This window comes from Podarcis muralis, chromosome 13, assembly GCF_964188315.1.
Source record: "Podarcis muralis chromosome 13, rPodMur119.hap1.1, whole genome shotgun sequence".
NCBI classification, from domain to species: Eukaryota; Metazoa; Chordata; class Lepidosauria; order Squamata; family Lacertidae; genus Podarcis; species Podarcis muralis.
This window is the reverse complement of record NC_135667.1, coordinates 20,511,803-20,528,677: the sequence shown is the minus strand read 5'-3', so window position 1 is coordinate 20,528,677 and position 16,875 is coordinate 20,511,803. Positions and strand designations below refer to the sequence as shown.

At 44.8% G+C, this 16,875-nt stretch overlaps 1 protein-coding gene and 1 long non-coding RNA gene across 7 annotated transcripts in view; one reads left to right on the top strand and one right to left on the bottom strand.

Moving 5' to 3' along the window:
- Window positions 1–16,875, bottom strand: part of LOC144325089 (uncharacterized) — a 129,639-nt gene that overhangs the window by 89,016 nt on the left and 23,748 nt on the right. The window lies entirely within an intron of this gene.
- LOC114581577 (voltage-gated potassium channel KCNC1-like) overlaps window positions 1–16,875 on the top strand; it is a 50,595-nt gene that overhangs the window by 33,250 nt on the left and 470 nt on the right. For 2 of the 5 annotated variants that reach the window (XM_077917123.1, XM_028701853.2), the window contains 3 exons: window positions 8,070–8,190; window positions 11,732–11,774; window positions 13,310–13,355. In XM_077917123.1, the coding sequence (XP_077773249.1) occupies window positions 8,070–8,167 (98 nt within the window). In that variant the 3' untranslated portion in view covers window positions 8,168–8,190; window positions 11,732–11,774; window positions 13,310–13,355. Of the gene's footprint in view, window positions 1–8,069; window positions 8,191–11,731; window positions 11,775–13,309; window positions 13,398–16,875 lie in introns of those variants that run through there. The other 3 variants (XM_028701856.2, XM_077917124.1, XM_028701858.2) reach the window with 3 other exon arrangements.

Genomic DNA, 16,875 nt, shown 5'->3' with positions numbered 1-16,875 from the left:
TTTAATATTGTGAAAGTTGGCTATAATTGGATAAGGAAGCCAATGCAAGGGGGAGTCAGTACAGGATACAGGGATGAGGAACATGGATAGGATGTGGATAGGATTTCTTCTCTTGTCTGTTGAAAGTCTCTGGACCTGCCCCCATTAGGCTTTGAGAGTTTGTCCTTCTGCAATTTTTTTTCCAGAAAGAGGCTTAGGAACTTGTATTTTTTTTTACAAAAAGGAGGCTGAAAGGAGGTCAATTTCAGATTTCTGAAAAGTGGTTCTACAAATGTATTTGTTACAAATTAATCAGTTTAATAGGTTCTCATAGTCATTTATGGGGGACGCGGGTGGCGCTGTGGGTAAAAGCCTCAGCGCCTAGGGCTTGCCAATCGAAAGGTCGGCGGTTCGAATCCCCGTGGCGGGGTGCGCTCCCGTCGTTCGGTCCCAGCGCCTGCCAACCTGGCAGTTCGAAAGCACCCCCGGGTGCAAGTAGATAAATAGGGACCGCTTACTGGCGGGAAGGTAAATGGTGTTTCCGTGTGCGGCTCTGGCTCGCCAGAGCAGCGATGTCATGCTGGCCACGTGACCTGGAAGTGTCTCCGGACAGCGCTGGCCCCCGGCCTCTTGAGTGAGATGGGCGCACAACCCCAGAGTCTGTCAAGACTGGCCCGTACGGGCAGGGGTACCTTTACCTTTACCTTTTACATAGTCATTTATACATACTAGGATGCCCCCCCTTTTAAAAAAAAACAACAACCTTTAAAACCACATTTCAGCCATCTGCATAGACAGAAAAGCTAGTTAGGGCAGGGCAGTTAGCTATTAACATTGGAAGGCATCATTACAATTTAGAATTTACAATTTAAACACTGGACTGCTGTTACTGATCAATCTGATTTCAGTACTGCTGGAAAACCTACCAATAGTTCTTATGAGACCTCTTGCATTTGCAGTCCTCCATCCTAAATTAGGCGAGAGCCGATCTTAGTTTTGCCCATCTCACTGTGGAAAGGTATGGGAGGACATTGCCCCTCTGGAGAGGAATCAGAAGCAACGTGTGTTGAGTGTTTTATAACTGCTGGTCTAGCATCTGTCAGAAGCTGATCTTAGCAGCAGGCAGCCTCTCGAACAGGGACAAGGTTGTGCCTGTCACAGCAGGGGAACAGGAGGAGGCAGCAAATGAAAGCTGACGAGGTATTTACTTCCACCGAGGGAGAGAACACGACAGATGTTCGAGGTGTTACACAGCAGGGAGAATCGGCAAGAAGCAGGCAAGGAGCAACTACAGAGAGCTCAAGGGAGCAGCGACTTGTCGGCTTGCCACTTGTCATTAGGTCCAAATCTTGACAATTATCTTTCTGGTCCACAGCTTTTGAGACATAAAATAGGTTTTGGTATAGGTATGATATTTTATTGGGAGGACTTCATTTGGCATGCAGACCTTTGAATTGCACAGAATTCTTCATCAAGCAGAATTAAGGTTATCGCTTGGTTGAAGAAATTGTAGTCTATCAGCCAACTGAGTTTTAATCAGTCAGCTTGGCATATGATGACTAAAACAATATCTTTGAAGAAAGGAAGTGTACTTCCTTTAGGTTTTGGTGGTGCATGTATATGTTACAGCAGGCACTGGCGAATGGCTTTTCTCAGATGGTGTTGGTTGTGCACCATTTCAAATTATTATTTTAAGAAGAGTTGTCTTACTAACTGGCAGTGTCTTTTTAGTCAACTAAAAAGGTTTTTAATTACTTAACCAGTTAATCAATTTGCGGTTTCAGTCGTGGGCAGTCAGTGTCAGGAAAAGGAAGCAAAAGGACCACAGGTGCACAACAGAGTTCTTCTTGTCTTACAAATCACAGTGTCGAGACATGGCTCATATAAATTGATGCAACAGTCAGTTTCCAGCAAAGGGCGGAGTCTCCCAGCTTTCCTGACTAGCAAAACAAACCTAAGGGCTGATCCACACTTACCTTTTGTCCTGTGCTTTCTTGGGCATGGACCTGCACTTTCCCTGTCTAAGAGCATTTCTTTTTCCCCCTACCATGTTCTTCAGCAAAACCTGCTCCTTAATGCTGAATCAGAACAAACAGCAATTCAGGTTTTCCACAGGATTGTTTTCAGTGGTAAAGAGTGGGTTTTCGCAGGGAAAGTGCTGGGACCAAAAAAAAAGCACTCAGACATGGAGATTTAAAGCACAGACCTGTGCCTAGAAACGTGACACAAAAGGAAGTCTGGATGAACTCTGTGTTTCACCTGGTCCCCCAAGGCTTATTGGTGAAAATACCAGGACTGTCACCAGGATTAAAGGAAACTCTGATGATGAACTACATGAGTTTTAGCCAATTAATAATTTTAGATTTGCACAAATTTGAATATAGGTAAAGCAGTTCCTCTGAAGGGGATTTTTTATATACATCAGATACGTTTGTATCACAGCAGGTATTTTAGAAGAGAGATTTTCACATGCATACTATGTGAATATGTGCAATAAAAGTGGAAATGCCTCTTTCAAGTGTGTTTGCAATATGCAGTTGTTAAGGATGCCTGCATTAAAACTAATACCTTTTTTGGGGGATGGGTTCTGCTATCTGATTAATCAAAGCACCCTTTAAACCAAGCAGAGATTTTTATTAAATGATTAATGTAATTGTTTATTGATTAAACATTGTAGTGCTTAGGAATAAATTCATTGCTAATGTGACCTACAGTTCCCTCCATTTATCTGAAATGGGTAGCAGGGCATATTTTGAATCCATCCCTGATATCCTTGCAATTCAATGCACATCTACCTAGAAGCAAGTCTCACTTAGTTCAATGGATGCTGGTTAGTGTTGTCCGTTTTTCAGCCAAACCTGCATAGGTGCCCCTTTAACTGCTGTTTGTTCTGCAACCATTAGCAATTGATCATGCATCGCTGTTTGCCAAAAAAGCTTCACCTGCTGTTTTCTGTTTATAAAATTTCTGTTAATGGGCCAGAGGGGTCCTTCTACACCCACCTCACCTCCGCTGATACTCAATTCTAGCTACTAATGTAAGATTACTGAGGAATAGGGTCATGAGAGACTGAGAGAAAGTTATTCCTGAAGTTCAGGAGTAGCCTACTCAAAAATACTTTCAAGGAGTCTTGTGACATCTTAAAGACTAACAAATGTCACTGAGCTCAAATCCATGAAGCTTATGCCATAATAAATTTGTTGGATTATAAGGGACTACAAGACTCTTAAGTAGTTTTTGCTGCAAGAGATAATATAGCTACCCCTCTGGAATTTATAACAAAATACTTCGGGACTTCAAACACAATCCATCAGTAAAGGTTATGTTTACTGTACTCACAATTACAATGCAAGAACCCAAGTGCGCTGTTCAGCTAAATGTATTTTGTGTTTAACAAGGTAGCAAATTGTAATTCCCAACCTCTATTTAGTCTTTTGTCCTCTCATAGTCAGTGTTAGGCTTCAATCAGCTAAACAAACAAACGTACCCCAAAACTTTGTTATTCTGATTTTTTTCAGGTCTTAATTAGAGCCTCAGGCTTTACTCAGTTAATCAACTACATGTTTGGCTGATTAATGTGGGGACTAGTATTAATTGGTGGAGCTGACAGTGAAGTGCACAATCATATTTTGATCCCGATTGGCTACTGTAATAGTGAGTAAAAAAGAAAACACTCCTTTTGTTCTACCAAAATGTGTAACAGAGGGAGTTTCAGCAGAATTAGCTGCTTGTATTCTTGCAAGGGAAACTGTCCCTGGTGAATTTTTTTAAAAAAATATCTGCCATCTGATTAAAATAAATCTTTGTTATTATTCATAGGAGTTTTAATTCATTAATCCATCAATCAAATATTTACATGTAGGAAAACCAACAGAGGCATACTTGTCACAGAAGGTATCACCTTGGAAAAGGCATTTCCATAAAGGAGGGAATGCAAATGCTAAAATGGTGCTTGCTTTTGGCAGTCTCTCTCTAGATTTACATTAAAGCTAATTTCTAAAAAATTAAAATCTGATGATTAATAGAACAGTGTTTTTGATCAACAAATATTTGCACCTGATTACCATAGGTGGAGTTCAGGGTGTCATAGTGGACAATTTTTGCTTTAATTGGGTAAAGGTCTACCTAGCCTTGTGTGTGCACTAAAGAAAATATCTACCTCTGTTCACTGTATTTGACCCCATTTTCCTTTCTTGGTCCTCCAAGCAAACATGGAGAAGCAGACAAAGTTGTCCCCTCCCCACACTTGGCACACTTAAGCCAGTCTCAGTGGTCCCAGATATGCCAGAGTGCATTCTGGGATATCACCTAGGAGCACATGTGTGGGCGGAAATGTCCTTGGCAAAGAGCCACAGCAATCTTACCACCAGATTAAAAAGATGTCTGGACAAGCATGAATAAAGCGATGGTGTTATTGAAATACCACTTGGTAATTTATCACATCACAGCCTCAGGATAAACACGATGCATGAAAAGCAGACTTAAGGCCGCAACCCATTAACCAGGCACTGTGGAAAGAGATCACCTGTTCACTTATATGAGGCTCCTTTTTGGAGTTAAATGGGTTTTGGATTGCTGGATAAGAAAGAGAAGCAAAGGGCCAGAGGGGAGAAAGCCTATTGTTCATAAGCAATTGCTAATTAATCCCAATGTATGTAAATTAAAAAAGGAAGGGAAACCATTGCTCTGATGTTCTTGCTTACTAGCTGAAGTATAAAGAGTGCTATGGCACCCTAGAGCCTAACAGCACAATCCTAACCACATCCACTCAGAATTAAGTCCTGTTGAGGACTTGGGCTTACTTCCAAGAAAGTGGAGTTAGAATTGGAGCACAACTAGTTTACTGTGGCGATAGCCTTTTTCATCAGCAGGCTGGTAGTTTTCCGATGTCTTGCCCTGAAATAGCACTTTCCATGTCACCTGTTTCCCCCTAGAAGTTCCTGTGCATTGGCCACAGAACCTCTCTGTGTCGCAGATGGTTCTGGGGGATATCCAAGAACTCCGTATGCTCCAACTGCTTCTGTTTATGACAGACAGCCCCTATTTTGGGTTAACTGGCCTTGGTAAACCAGTGTCCCTATTTTTGCCTTGTGTGCTGTGCACAACCTACCATATCACTCACTGCAGGTGCTGAGGTATACTTTGGGTTGTGATCCATTACTAGACAGTTTTGTGGTTTCAAATATATCCTTAATCAAAATAACAACCGCCTTGTGAAGGTCAGGCTATTGCAGACTAAAGAAATAAAGCATGCAACGGACAGAGTAGAGCCTTCATTAACATGCAGTGGAGGGCTCTTTTGAATGAGGAGTATGACAAGCATGTTCCTGTTTTCATTGTGAAATGCTTGGCACCCAATCAGTTCAAACTGGACATCAGCTGGGGCTGTTAAGCCAATCTGTTGCCCCCATGCAAATAGAGAGTATCCTTCTAGAGTGCTTACAGCATCTTTCGTATGTTTGCAGTTAAGAGATTAGACCAGCTGTTCATCTGGGATTTTAATCTACAAACACGTTTTTAAAAATACTCAATGTACTGTTCATTTGCATACACTTATTAAGCCCTAAGTATGTGAATATTCACTGACGTATGCTTTTAAATCAAATATAATACTCAGGGCAAGACCACTGCTGATTTACTTATAGACATTAATAAATCTCAATGTGTGCAAACTGTAACAAAATGTTGGAGGTGAGGTTTGAGTCAAGGCACACAGCTACAGAATCTGATTTCAGTAGCAGGGCTCATTCCCAGAATACATTACAGTAAAATGAATAGAATGTCTGAGCATGTGCAGAGCATCAGTTCCACTGAATAGCTGCACAGTGTTATGCCAGATTTAATATTGGGGAGCAGAATTTTTAGGGCAGATAGTAGGGGGTGATTTGTGCCCTCGTACCTCTTAGAGATTAAGTGCTCTTTACATCCTAATCCAAATGTATGCAAATTAACATGGGAAATAGGCCACTGCTTTGTGCATCATTGTTAATCCAGATGTCTGTAAATGGAAATTTTCTTATTGCATAGCACCAAGACTGAGCACGCATGCACACACAATAAAATAAAATTAAAACTTGATATGGAGAGGGAGAGAGATCAAGCTGAGGACTGCTGGGTTTAAACATTATGCTAAGTAAACGAGGGAGTGGGTCTTCTGTTCAGAATAGTAATCATGTTTCCAATGGGGTGGTGTAGTCCATCCTGTGCCTTGCACTAGTCGCCTATCATATTCCCTGTAGCTCAGAATATAATGGATGTTCCTTCATGGGAGGGTAGGGGGAGAGAGAGAGCTGTGTTCCCAGCTGGTGGAAAATTTAGGACATGGGTAGCCTGGCCAGCATGAGGAGACTGCTGAATACCATCTGCACCACAGAAAAATTCTTAGGCAAGACAGGATGGGGCTGATGGGAGTGAGTCACAGAATCATAGGGTTTTATTTTGTTTTAAGCTCATGTGCTGCTGTTTCGTCAGTGCTGCACACCATTATTTTCTGGGTCAGTGCAGCGGTGGAGCATATGCCCGTGCTGCCCAGGGCGGGCGAGCTCCCAAGGGGTGTGTGGCGTGGAGGGTGCCCTCCCAGGTGCGGGATAGCCACTCAGGTGCCCGGAGCGAGCCACCCATGGCAGCCATTCAGCACGCTGCCCGCCCGCGACTCCCAAGCCTCCCCCAAGCTGTCAAAATGAAGGCGAAAGGGGGGAATGGCACCGGCAAAGTGGCGCAGCTCCCCCCCTTACCCTGACGGCTCGGGGTAGGCTTGGGAGTCGTGGGCGGCATGCCGAATGTTACCCCCCTCAGTGAGGGCACCCAGGGCGGTCTGCCCCCACTGCCCCCCCTTCCTACACCCCATGGTCTTGATGTGTCACAAGGGAGGCCTGTTTGATTCCTGACCAATGCTTTGGCCATTTTAGGGAAGGTGCTAAAACTAAGCTGTAGAGCTCACAGTTTGCACACATAGCCCCAGGTTCAGTTGCTAGGATTTCCTGTTAAAAGCACAGCTTTTCTCTTCTTATTTAACCATTATTTCTAGATTGCCTCCAAACAAAAACATCTACAAGATGCTGTATGTTACTGGCTTTCATTATATGCCACCTTTCCTCTAAGGTGGTCAAGGCAGCAGACAAGCCACCCTCATTTTCTTCATCACCACCATCATCATCACAAAGTAGGGCTGTGCTGACTAATGGTCACTGGCCCAAGGTGAACTCATTCTTGAACTTACTGAGGACATTGTTAAATAATTTTGCAGCTCGTTCAGATAGATTGGGAATCAAGCAAGCCAGCAAGCAGCAGTGAAAATGACGTGACCGCTGGAGTCTACTGTCCCAAATCAGGATAAGCGTAGCAGGAGATCACCTGCCTGTTTTAACAAGAAATTAATTTCAAGCCAAGTAATAATAAATAAAATATGCAAGCAGCCTTGTTAGTTAATAATAATAATAATAATAATAATAATAATGCCACATTTATTAAACAAAAGCACTATCCAGTCATAATTAAGTAGTAATAAAGCAATGAAAATTATAGCTGTAGTTTAAAAACAGCTTAGAATGATTGAGGCAGAAGCCTGCTCTGTCATTAAACATGACATACTAATGGCCCTCCACTTCCTCTCTGAAGGCTGCACATAGAATCATTCCCCACCACTTTTATCCTCATAAACAACACAGTGAGTTAGGTTAGGCACAGAGATAGTGCCACCTAGTGAATTCTGTGGTTAAGTAGGGATTTGAACCCAGGTCTCTCATCTACGGCAAGCGTCCTAACCATGACATCATGCAGATTTACCTCTTAGTGGTAGTGCGTTAAAAGCAGGACTCCTGAGGGAGGGAAACCCAATGTATCAGGACAGGTGAGTCTGGGCACCAGGAGTCCTGAGCTCAGGTTGGGAGATGGGCAAGAGAGGGGTGATGGGTGGGAGAGGGGTGTTTCACAGCTGTGCCTTCCTCTACTTCATCACATGCCCATCTTCAGTGCCTCCTCCTCACACATCCTCTGTCTGTTTCTCCTACCCCCTTTTCATTTCCATCCATTGCTCCTACCCCCTATCCTTCTCCCTCTACCCCACTGCCCACCAAACCCGGGCCCCATAGGCGCCCGCCGCCTGCCGCAGCCAGCATCAGACTCCTCTGCCACCTCCTGGTACCTGCATGACTACAATGCCAACGCGGCCCCCTGGAAGCATGAGTAGGATGCCTGGAATGCAGGGAATTGGTGAGTAGGCTCCCCACATCACCCCACTCCCCACCCCATTACTCACTCTTGCAATTTAGTCCTCCTTGTCGCTTGCCTTCCCTGCAAAACTCGCCACCATTGACCACTTTGCAGCTCCCCTCCTCCAGCACCTAGAGTTACCCGCTGTATTTCTAGTAGGGCTCAGATGAAGAATAAAGCAGTTGAAGTGAGGAACCAAAATGTTCCACCCATAGTTGCATGGAGAGGAAAGCAAAAATGAAAAAATGCCAAGAAAGAACGGAAGCAGCCATTTTGGGGCTCATTGGAGAATGCAGGAGAATGAGGTCATACTAGAACCTGCTGGATCATTACTAACCTACATAGCATCTAGCTGGATCCTCAGGATTTCCCTGGAGGAAGAGGACTGGGCTTTATTGGTTCTCCCTGGTGTGGTGGGCATAGTAATGTCAAAATAAGGCCCCTAAAAGCATGCATAAATAAATAAATTAAATAAATTTGTACATTTATATAGGTTGCAGGTTTCAATCCGCCCCCCCAGTTAGAGTTGCTGCATTGAAGTTATCTTGGCACAGAATGCTGCTCTCCATTTTTACTGCAGGCTACACATAACGCTGAGTCTCTGAGGCAATTCCACCAATGCTACCTGTAGGGTTTAAGGGAAGCCCTGTTAGATCTTCCCAAATATGGTTTTCCTTCTCCTTCTTTTTCTTGTACTACTGCTGCCATTCAACTCTTCTTTCTGAAGGAGTTCCAGCTGGTCATTCAACAACATCAAAAACGGATCAGAATTCTAGTCAACAGTTTCTAAGCTGCTGATCCTCTTTTGTCTGTCCTGATCCTGAATCAACACCCAATTTCACTGAACGATTTCCAAACTCCAGTATTAGGAGAGAAACTTCTCACATGGCCTGACTTTGGTACCTGGCATAGGGCGGAGGCAACTGGCTGGTTCTGCCCGCAGCACTCCCCTTCACTTTGGCTCCTGGCAGTGGCACTAGCCTCGTATACCATGCTCACTTGCTGATTGGCATATCTGACGGCCGGAGTGCTGCTGGGGAAGTGAGTGAGGGCATACGAGGGGGACGCCCCTTTAGCTCTTGTTGCCTTATAAGTGCACATGCTGGTGAACACCATGGAGAGGAGGGGGACCACCCACCCGCCTCTCTCTGGCACTTGCTTGCAGGGGTGTTACACTCTTGGACAGGCATAGGCAAACTCCGGCCCTCCAGATGTTTGGGACTACAATTCCCATAATCCCCGACCACTGGTCCTGTTACCTAGGGATGATGGGAATTGTAGTCCCAAACATCTGGAGGGCCGGAGTTTGCCTGTGCCTGCTCTTGGGCTTACCTGTTGGTGACATAACGAGCCACTGTCATCAGGCAAACCTGTTCACATGCAGGCACAAATCACAGAATCATAGAACTGTAGAGTTGCTGGGGACCCTGAGGGTCATCTAGTCCAGCTCCCTGCAATCTCTCAAGTGAGGGTAGGCACTAGAAGGCATTAAGAAGAGCCTGCTCAGGCAGCCCCTAAAACCTGGATCCAGCCCCACTTCTCTTGAACCACTTTCTCCACCTCATGCATCCATTTATAAACCCGTATTACTTCAAATTTCCATGGAGGGAGGGAGGGCTTTGCCTGTGTGATTTGTGCAAAGCTGTTTAGCCCTGCCTTTCTCAAAATCCAAAATGACATGGTGATTGGAATGAACTGAAACCTGTCCTTGAACAGACACTGCACACAGTTCCCCAGAGGCCCTGCATATGTGTGAAATGCATTTAGCATACAGTTGCACAAAAAACACCCCCTTCACTGAGCTGTGAGAAATTCTGGAGGCAGCACCAGTGGGCTTAATTTCCTTTGGATAGGAAAGCACTGGTAGAGATTCACTAAGAGTGCCTTGGCAATATATTTGTTTGACAAATACACCAGCAGAATATAAGTGGAAGCGAGCAGGCACTGCTACAGGGAGAGAGCATCTTGGGCAACCCCCAGGCTCCATCACTCATTTCAACGAACTCCACATAGAAACCCTTTGCTCTGAGCCTTCTGGACTGCCACTTTGCAGTCACTCGCTCTTTTTACACACACACACACACACACACACACACACACACACACACACACACACGCCAGTCCCACTGTTCACCAGAAAAAGCATTACTTTCTCCAAGTTCTGATAGGTATCTCAGGGCGCTTCCAGACTGTCACTATTTTGGGGTAGGATTCAGTCACATACTGGCAAATTCAGGCTGTGCAATTATAGTTGATTGGGAAGTCCTGTACAACAAACCTGCTGCCCCACCCCGCCCACCCCCAAAAACAGAAGGTGACAGAAACTGGAAACTTAGGGATAACACTTGCTTGACACAGCACTATCTATTCTCTCCACAAACAAATCAGGGGGAATGTGCTGATAGCGTCTAATCTCTCAAAAAACAAATCAGAATAAACACTCATTAAACAGGTAGCGTAGAAGTGACCTTGTTCAAAGGACCAGAGAGATTCCTCTCCTATCTAGTGGCCTTCTCCTGACTAGTAGCGTCTGTTGATCAGCCAGTCATTGACCAGTCATCCTAGACTATTAATAAGCAGCAAATTACAATGAAATGCTGATAGGTTGGTAGACCATGTCATAGTATCGCAGAGTTGGAACTCCAAGAGTCATCTAGACCCCTAGATCCTTTCCACATGTACTACTGGCAAGCCAGGTCTATTATTTTTAAAATCACAACTCAAGCTTAACAAAGTAAAACAAAAAACAAAGAGCCGCTACCCCAAGGAGCTTACAATCTCAATTTTGACAGTGAGAGGGACAAAGGGGAGAGGCAAGGCAAGAAAATATGAATGCGAGTATATGCAGTTATGTGTTCTTAGTCCCACCACTCAATGGGAGCATTCTGTATAAGTGTGTACAGGACTGCAGCTTAAGTTTCTGGTAGGGATGATGTCCCTAAACTAGACCCATCATGAAACAGCTCTGAATTCTGTTTGCTTTGAGAGGGGAGCTCTATATTTCTACCCTTTTCCCCACCTTTCATAACTATAGGCACTCAGATGTCTTTACAACCCACCCACCCCGGTATCCCATGTGCTTGTGGCTTATTTCATATTATCTGTTTTCATTTTCAGGGCAAATATTGCGCCTGTCCACAGAAGGGAACACGATTGGGGGGCCCCATAGCTCTGGATTTGAGGGTGCCCATAGAGACACAACAGGGTGGGGATGAGTGCAGGAGCTGTACTCCACAACACACACTCACAGAGTAAAGAATCATGCTCAGAAGATGAAACTGAGAAATGGGTGTTGCTGGAGGAGTCAGCAAGGATGGTGAGGAAGAGGGATGGGGGAATGAAGTGCACTTGGGAGTGTGGGCTTGATTTGGTGTAAGGCTAGAAGCATAAAAGGAAATAGGGATAGGTTATCACAAAGGATAAGTATATTTGAAACTGCACAAGGACCTATTAAGATGCTGGGCTCCCCTCGTGTTCTCCCCAAAGATGGGCTGCACCAATATTTGATTCCAATTAATGCCCCATTTCATACGTCTTGTAGGGTCCACCCTGTATTCTCGTAACGCCCCGACCGCGTGAGCCAGGTACGTAACTCACTCCACACACCTTAGCCTGCTTGTTTTTTGCACCCAGGGGGAATATTTTCCGTTTACCACAGGGAGCCGTTTGGATGAGGCTGACACCTCTTGCAGCCTCACCCCAGCGTCCAATGCATGGGGGTGGGGTGGGAAAGTGGAGGAGAGCATCAGAAAGAATGCCTTCTTACACCAGACTTGTGAAAAAGACCATTCTGGGGTCTCCATACGTCCGGAATTTCCCAGGCATATCCGGAATGCTGCAGTTGGAAGCAGTGTCCGGGCATAATCTGCTAAAAAAAAAAGTCCGGGAAAATCTGGACATATGGCAACCTATGTTGGCACAATGTTGTTTTTTGGTATTCTCCTTCAAAAATAGCTCAAAAACATCCTTTCTTTTGTGAATTTGCCAAAAGAAAATTATTCAAAAATAAATAAATAAAGCACAACCACCGGATTTTCACTGTTTGAAATATGGCAACCCTAGTTGTTTGCCTGTCTAATCTCCTTTTCTTATCCATCTGTGGTGTTAAAGAAACAAAGGCATCAATTTAGGTGAAGGTTGTATGCATGGTTGCTTGGATGCAGTTCTTAACTAACCCCAGATGACAAGGTGAATGACTAATTCTGCCTGCCCTTGAGGTTTCCTAGGATTAGCTACACACTCCCCCTATCCTCAGCACCTTGGCCCTTCCTAAACTGCTGTCCAACAGGGCTGGTGCCAAAAAGTCACTACTGCAAATCCTGTGGGTGCAGTCCTCTCCCCATCTGTAGACAATCTCCACTATCCTGTTTCCTGGTGCAGATTGCCATGCATATGGAATTGAGACCTATATGCAAAATCCTATTTAAAAGTGTGAAGGAGATAAAGGTGCACCTTTGTTGTGGTTATAAAATCAAATTGTGTGTGTGTGTGTGTGTAAGTGCAGAAGAGGTAAGTGTGAAATTGGGCACCTGGTGAACATGTTCAAAAAGTGCTGCATGCCAGGGAAGCTCTGCTCTCCATCTGCACATGCAAAACCTGGATAAGCAAATGAAAGGAAATGTGACAAACATAATCAGAGTGTTTGCACATCTGCATTTGTACCTGTTTGCAGGTGAAGCTTTTTCTGCTCTTGCAAAATGGGCTAAATGTGCAACTTGCTGCTGGGTTGCACATGGTTATGAAGACTTGCATGTGCAAATAGAAGAGATAAGCTCCGTGTCTCTGAAGTTTTGTTTCACAGAAGTGACTTCTATGTAGGAAACATCTGTGAAGCAATCCTCAGAATGTGCAAATTTGACTCTCAAGCAAGTGCTGCCTGTGCCATTGAAAAGTGCACCTGGCAGCATGAGGAATGTGCACTTTTGCACGTGCCGTTTTTCTCCCCCTCCTCATTCCCGTTGTGTGCATCAGTAAGCGTGCATCAGTTCCTTGCAAAATTAACCCCCTTTCTCATGCACACAAAGGAAGTGAACATTGCTCTTTGCCGCTTGCACAACCTGTCCTGCTTAGCATTTTCAGCGCGGTGTGATCAGGTCTCCGTGTCTTTCTCTGTCTCCAGCTCTGATTACCGCCTGAGACTGGCTGGGCATGTGAACTCCAGCGCCCCCCCGGAGGCAGGTCAGCCCTGCTCAATGCTTTCAATCCAATCTCAGTGTGTTGTCGCTTCTGCTCCTGGGGTGGGCTGCCTGGCAGATGGGAATCCTCAGGGCACCACACTCTGTGCAATAAGGTCCTTTTTCTCCACCCTGATCAGAGCTGAGTTGGGAGCACTTGTTGATGCAGGGATCCTTTGTGTAGTGGTGTTGAGATGCAGCTGTCTCCATGGTGGAGCAGCTCTTCCACATGCAGGTAAGCCTCACTGTAAGGCTTTCATGGGTAGAGAAACTGGGCCTTGCTTTGCAGTAGGTTTAGTGTGATACCCTGAAGAGAAGGCTGGCATCTCTGTATTGCATACTTTAAACATCCAGTAACATGCTAGTCTGGTAAACAGAGCATGCTGTATAGGCACTGCTTATCTGCATGCATAACATAACACATTACATGGCATGTAGTATGCCACAGGCGTACGTGGTGGCATGTTTTCCATGTGCATGTTATGCAGCATAGTTTCTAAGACATCCTACTCCAACATACAGTGTGCTGCAGAAGTGCACAGCACATATATTGACATGCCACAGACACACAGGGTCACAGGTAGTGTGCTGTAAACGTGGTACATGAAGTTTCACCGTATTCATAAATATGCATACACACTGTTTATAACCGTGCTACGTATTGGTCCAGCACAGCACATGCTTGCAGTTGTGGTTCATGTGTTAACACACTAGCAACACATACTACGTGCATTCTGATAAGCAGGTCCACACACCCTACGGCAGGCTTCCACAGCCCAGTGCATTCTAGATGCTGTTGGACTACATTTCCCATCATGCTTCACCACTGGCCATGCTGGCTGAGCTATTGGGAGTTGTAGGCCAGCAGCATCTGGAAGGCACCAGATTGGGGAAAGCTGCACTGTGATACATGCTTGGCCACGGGCAGAATATGCAACCCCCGTTGATGTCATTTTTGCATACTGCTCCATCAGACATTCTGATTAAATGCATACTATTAATATCCGTACACATATCTGCTCTAGTTCACAGTCTGCATCGTACCCAGTACCATATTGTTCCAACACATACATTTTATACATAGTTCATGCTACCAACATAACGCAGTCTGTTGTGACCTCCAAACCCATGCATACATATGTGATTACATGTTATTCAGCTCCGAGGTGTCCTTTATTATGTACTCCGATGGCAGATCAGTGACATGTAAGTATCTATTTATATCTTTATTTGTTTTTGTGTATATAAGCTTTTCTTAGAGAGGCTCCAACTGTGTGTTGTCTGCACTGTAAACTGCAGTCCCTTCCCTTGGAAGCTGCTGTGACTGAACACACCACATGTAGTGATCACCTTCTGCCCCTAGGTGCCACGTAGGATGCCACGAGGGCACTTACCTGTCCCCTTTCCACACATAATATGCTAAGCAACTATGTTACAGTTCAAAACAGGCTCAATTCCCATGCATCTCGTCCCCCTGGCCTGTTTTAAGAGGAATGCGAGCACGGTGTACATGCTTTTTGCTTGTGTTGCATGCCTAGCTTTGTGGGGAACCTATCTGTGAGCATGTAATGGGGGGCAGTGAGGATTTCTGCTTCCTAGGGAAACAGAGGAGAGATGTAGGAAATGATATAGGGTGGAGCAGCAGGAAGCCAGACTAGGATTCTGCAGAGAATGAAAAGCATATACTGTAGTCAGTTCCCCACAGCATAAGATCAGCTTATATGAAAGACTATTTGCTACTTTTTTTCTAATTATGTTTACAAAAAACCCACCACAATCTTTAAATGGCAATCATGTAAGCCAAGCCATTATTATTGGCAATGCTAATTTCAGGAGGGGTTTTTTTGTGTGTGGGGGGGAGCAGTCCCTTGGGCAAGACATTCTCAGTGTTCCCATCAGCCAAACAGGCCCACTTTGTTCTGCTTGCCACTGTTCCCACTGCCCATTTCCTGGCCTCTCCCTCTGTGCCCAATTCACAGCACTTTCTAGAGGGAAAGGGCTAAACATGCAGAGGTTACTGCAGAGGCATGTAGAGGTTCTCCTCACCCATATAAGGTAGATGAACAGGCTGCATCAAGAGCAGAGTGGAGGAGCAGTCAGGCTAGGAGGCTCTGAGGGTCAACAGTGGCAACCCTTGACAGCAGCCCTAATTATTACGGCTGCAACATTTAATTGATTAATCAGGTAGGTTAACCAACTAAAGACAAGTATGGCTTTTTCGTCTAAATTATGATTTGGGTCGAACACCAATTCATTCAGATTTAATCAACTAAGACTGTTCTATGAATAGTATCATAGAATCACAGAGTTGGAAGGGTTATCTAGTCTAACCCACTGCAGTGCAGGAATATTTTGCTCAATGTCAGGCTCAAATCCATGACTCTGAGATTAAGAGTCTCATGGTCTACTGACTGAGCTTTCCCAGCTGAGCTGTAGTCCTAATTATTATTATTATTATTATCATCCCTTTATTATAGGATGAGAAGAAACAATGGCTTGCCAAGGCAGATTCTTAACGGCCAAAATAGCCGTGATACTTAATGTGTCTTTTTGGGTTTCAAAAATGCAAAACAGCCACTACTGGGGGCAGGGGCTAATAATTATCAATATCATTACCAAGCAGGGAGGGAAAGGTTAACCTTTTCCTCCTTTGCTGTGGTCTTGACAAAAAGTGTTCCTTTGAAGCTGATCTTTGCAGGAAGAAGAAACTGGGGCAAATGGGAGATTTCTTCACAGTGCGGTACAGTACCAGTTTCAGATGCAGGATTCCCCCTCCCTCCACAGCTGCTGTGGTTCTAAACATGATCAGCTCCCTCCAGCTGATGCTAAGAGTTTTGCTTTGTTTTTTAAGGCTGAATGTTAAATGCAAAGAGGCATCCATTTAAGGTCACGTCTAGTTTGGCCCTCAGCAAGTTCAGTTTCAGCTAACAGCTCATGCTCTTCAAGACTGAGGCCACAGAGCTTCCAGTTAAGGAATGCTTTGGCTTAGAACTATGATTGTGGGATGATGTTTCCAAGTTCAACATGGAAGATCGAGCCTGAGACTGGTTGTAGAAGGTAACATTGATTTGGGAGATGGTCAAGAATGGTGGTATGAGAAGCAGGCAGGCACAGGCTGACTGACAGCCCAAGGAACCCAAACCAGGGTTGGCGGCTTTGCACAGCTTTCTGAGACATTTTGTCCGCATGTGGCATCTGAAGCTTGCTGAGCTGATAGCTACAACCCTGCCCTCTAGCAGTCTAGAGCAGCAGCACTGGGGAAGGGTTATAGTTCAGTGGCAGAGCACAAGCACTGTGTGCAGAACATCCCAGATTCAATTCCTTTAATTTTCAAGTGGCAAGTCTGAGAAAGACCTCGGCTTGAAACCTTGGAGAACTGCTGGCAATTAGAGTAAGACAGTGGCTGTGTTTGAACATCAGCCAGCGGCTTCATAAACCTTCATAAATTTGGCTTAATGTCATTTAACAAGCTGGGATTTGCTCAGCCAAAATTATCTTGGTTTGTTAATCA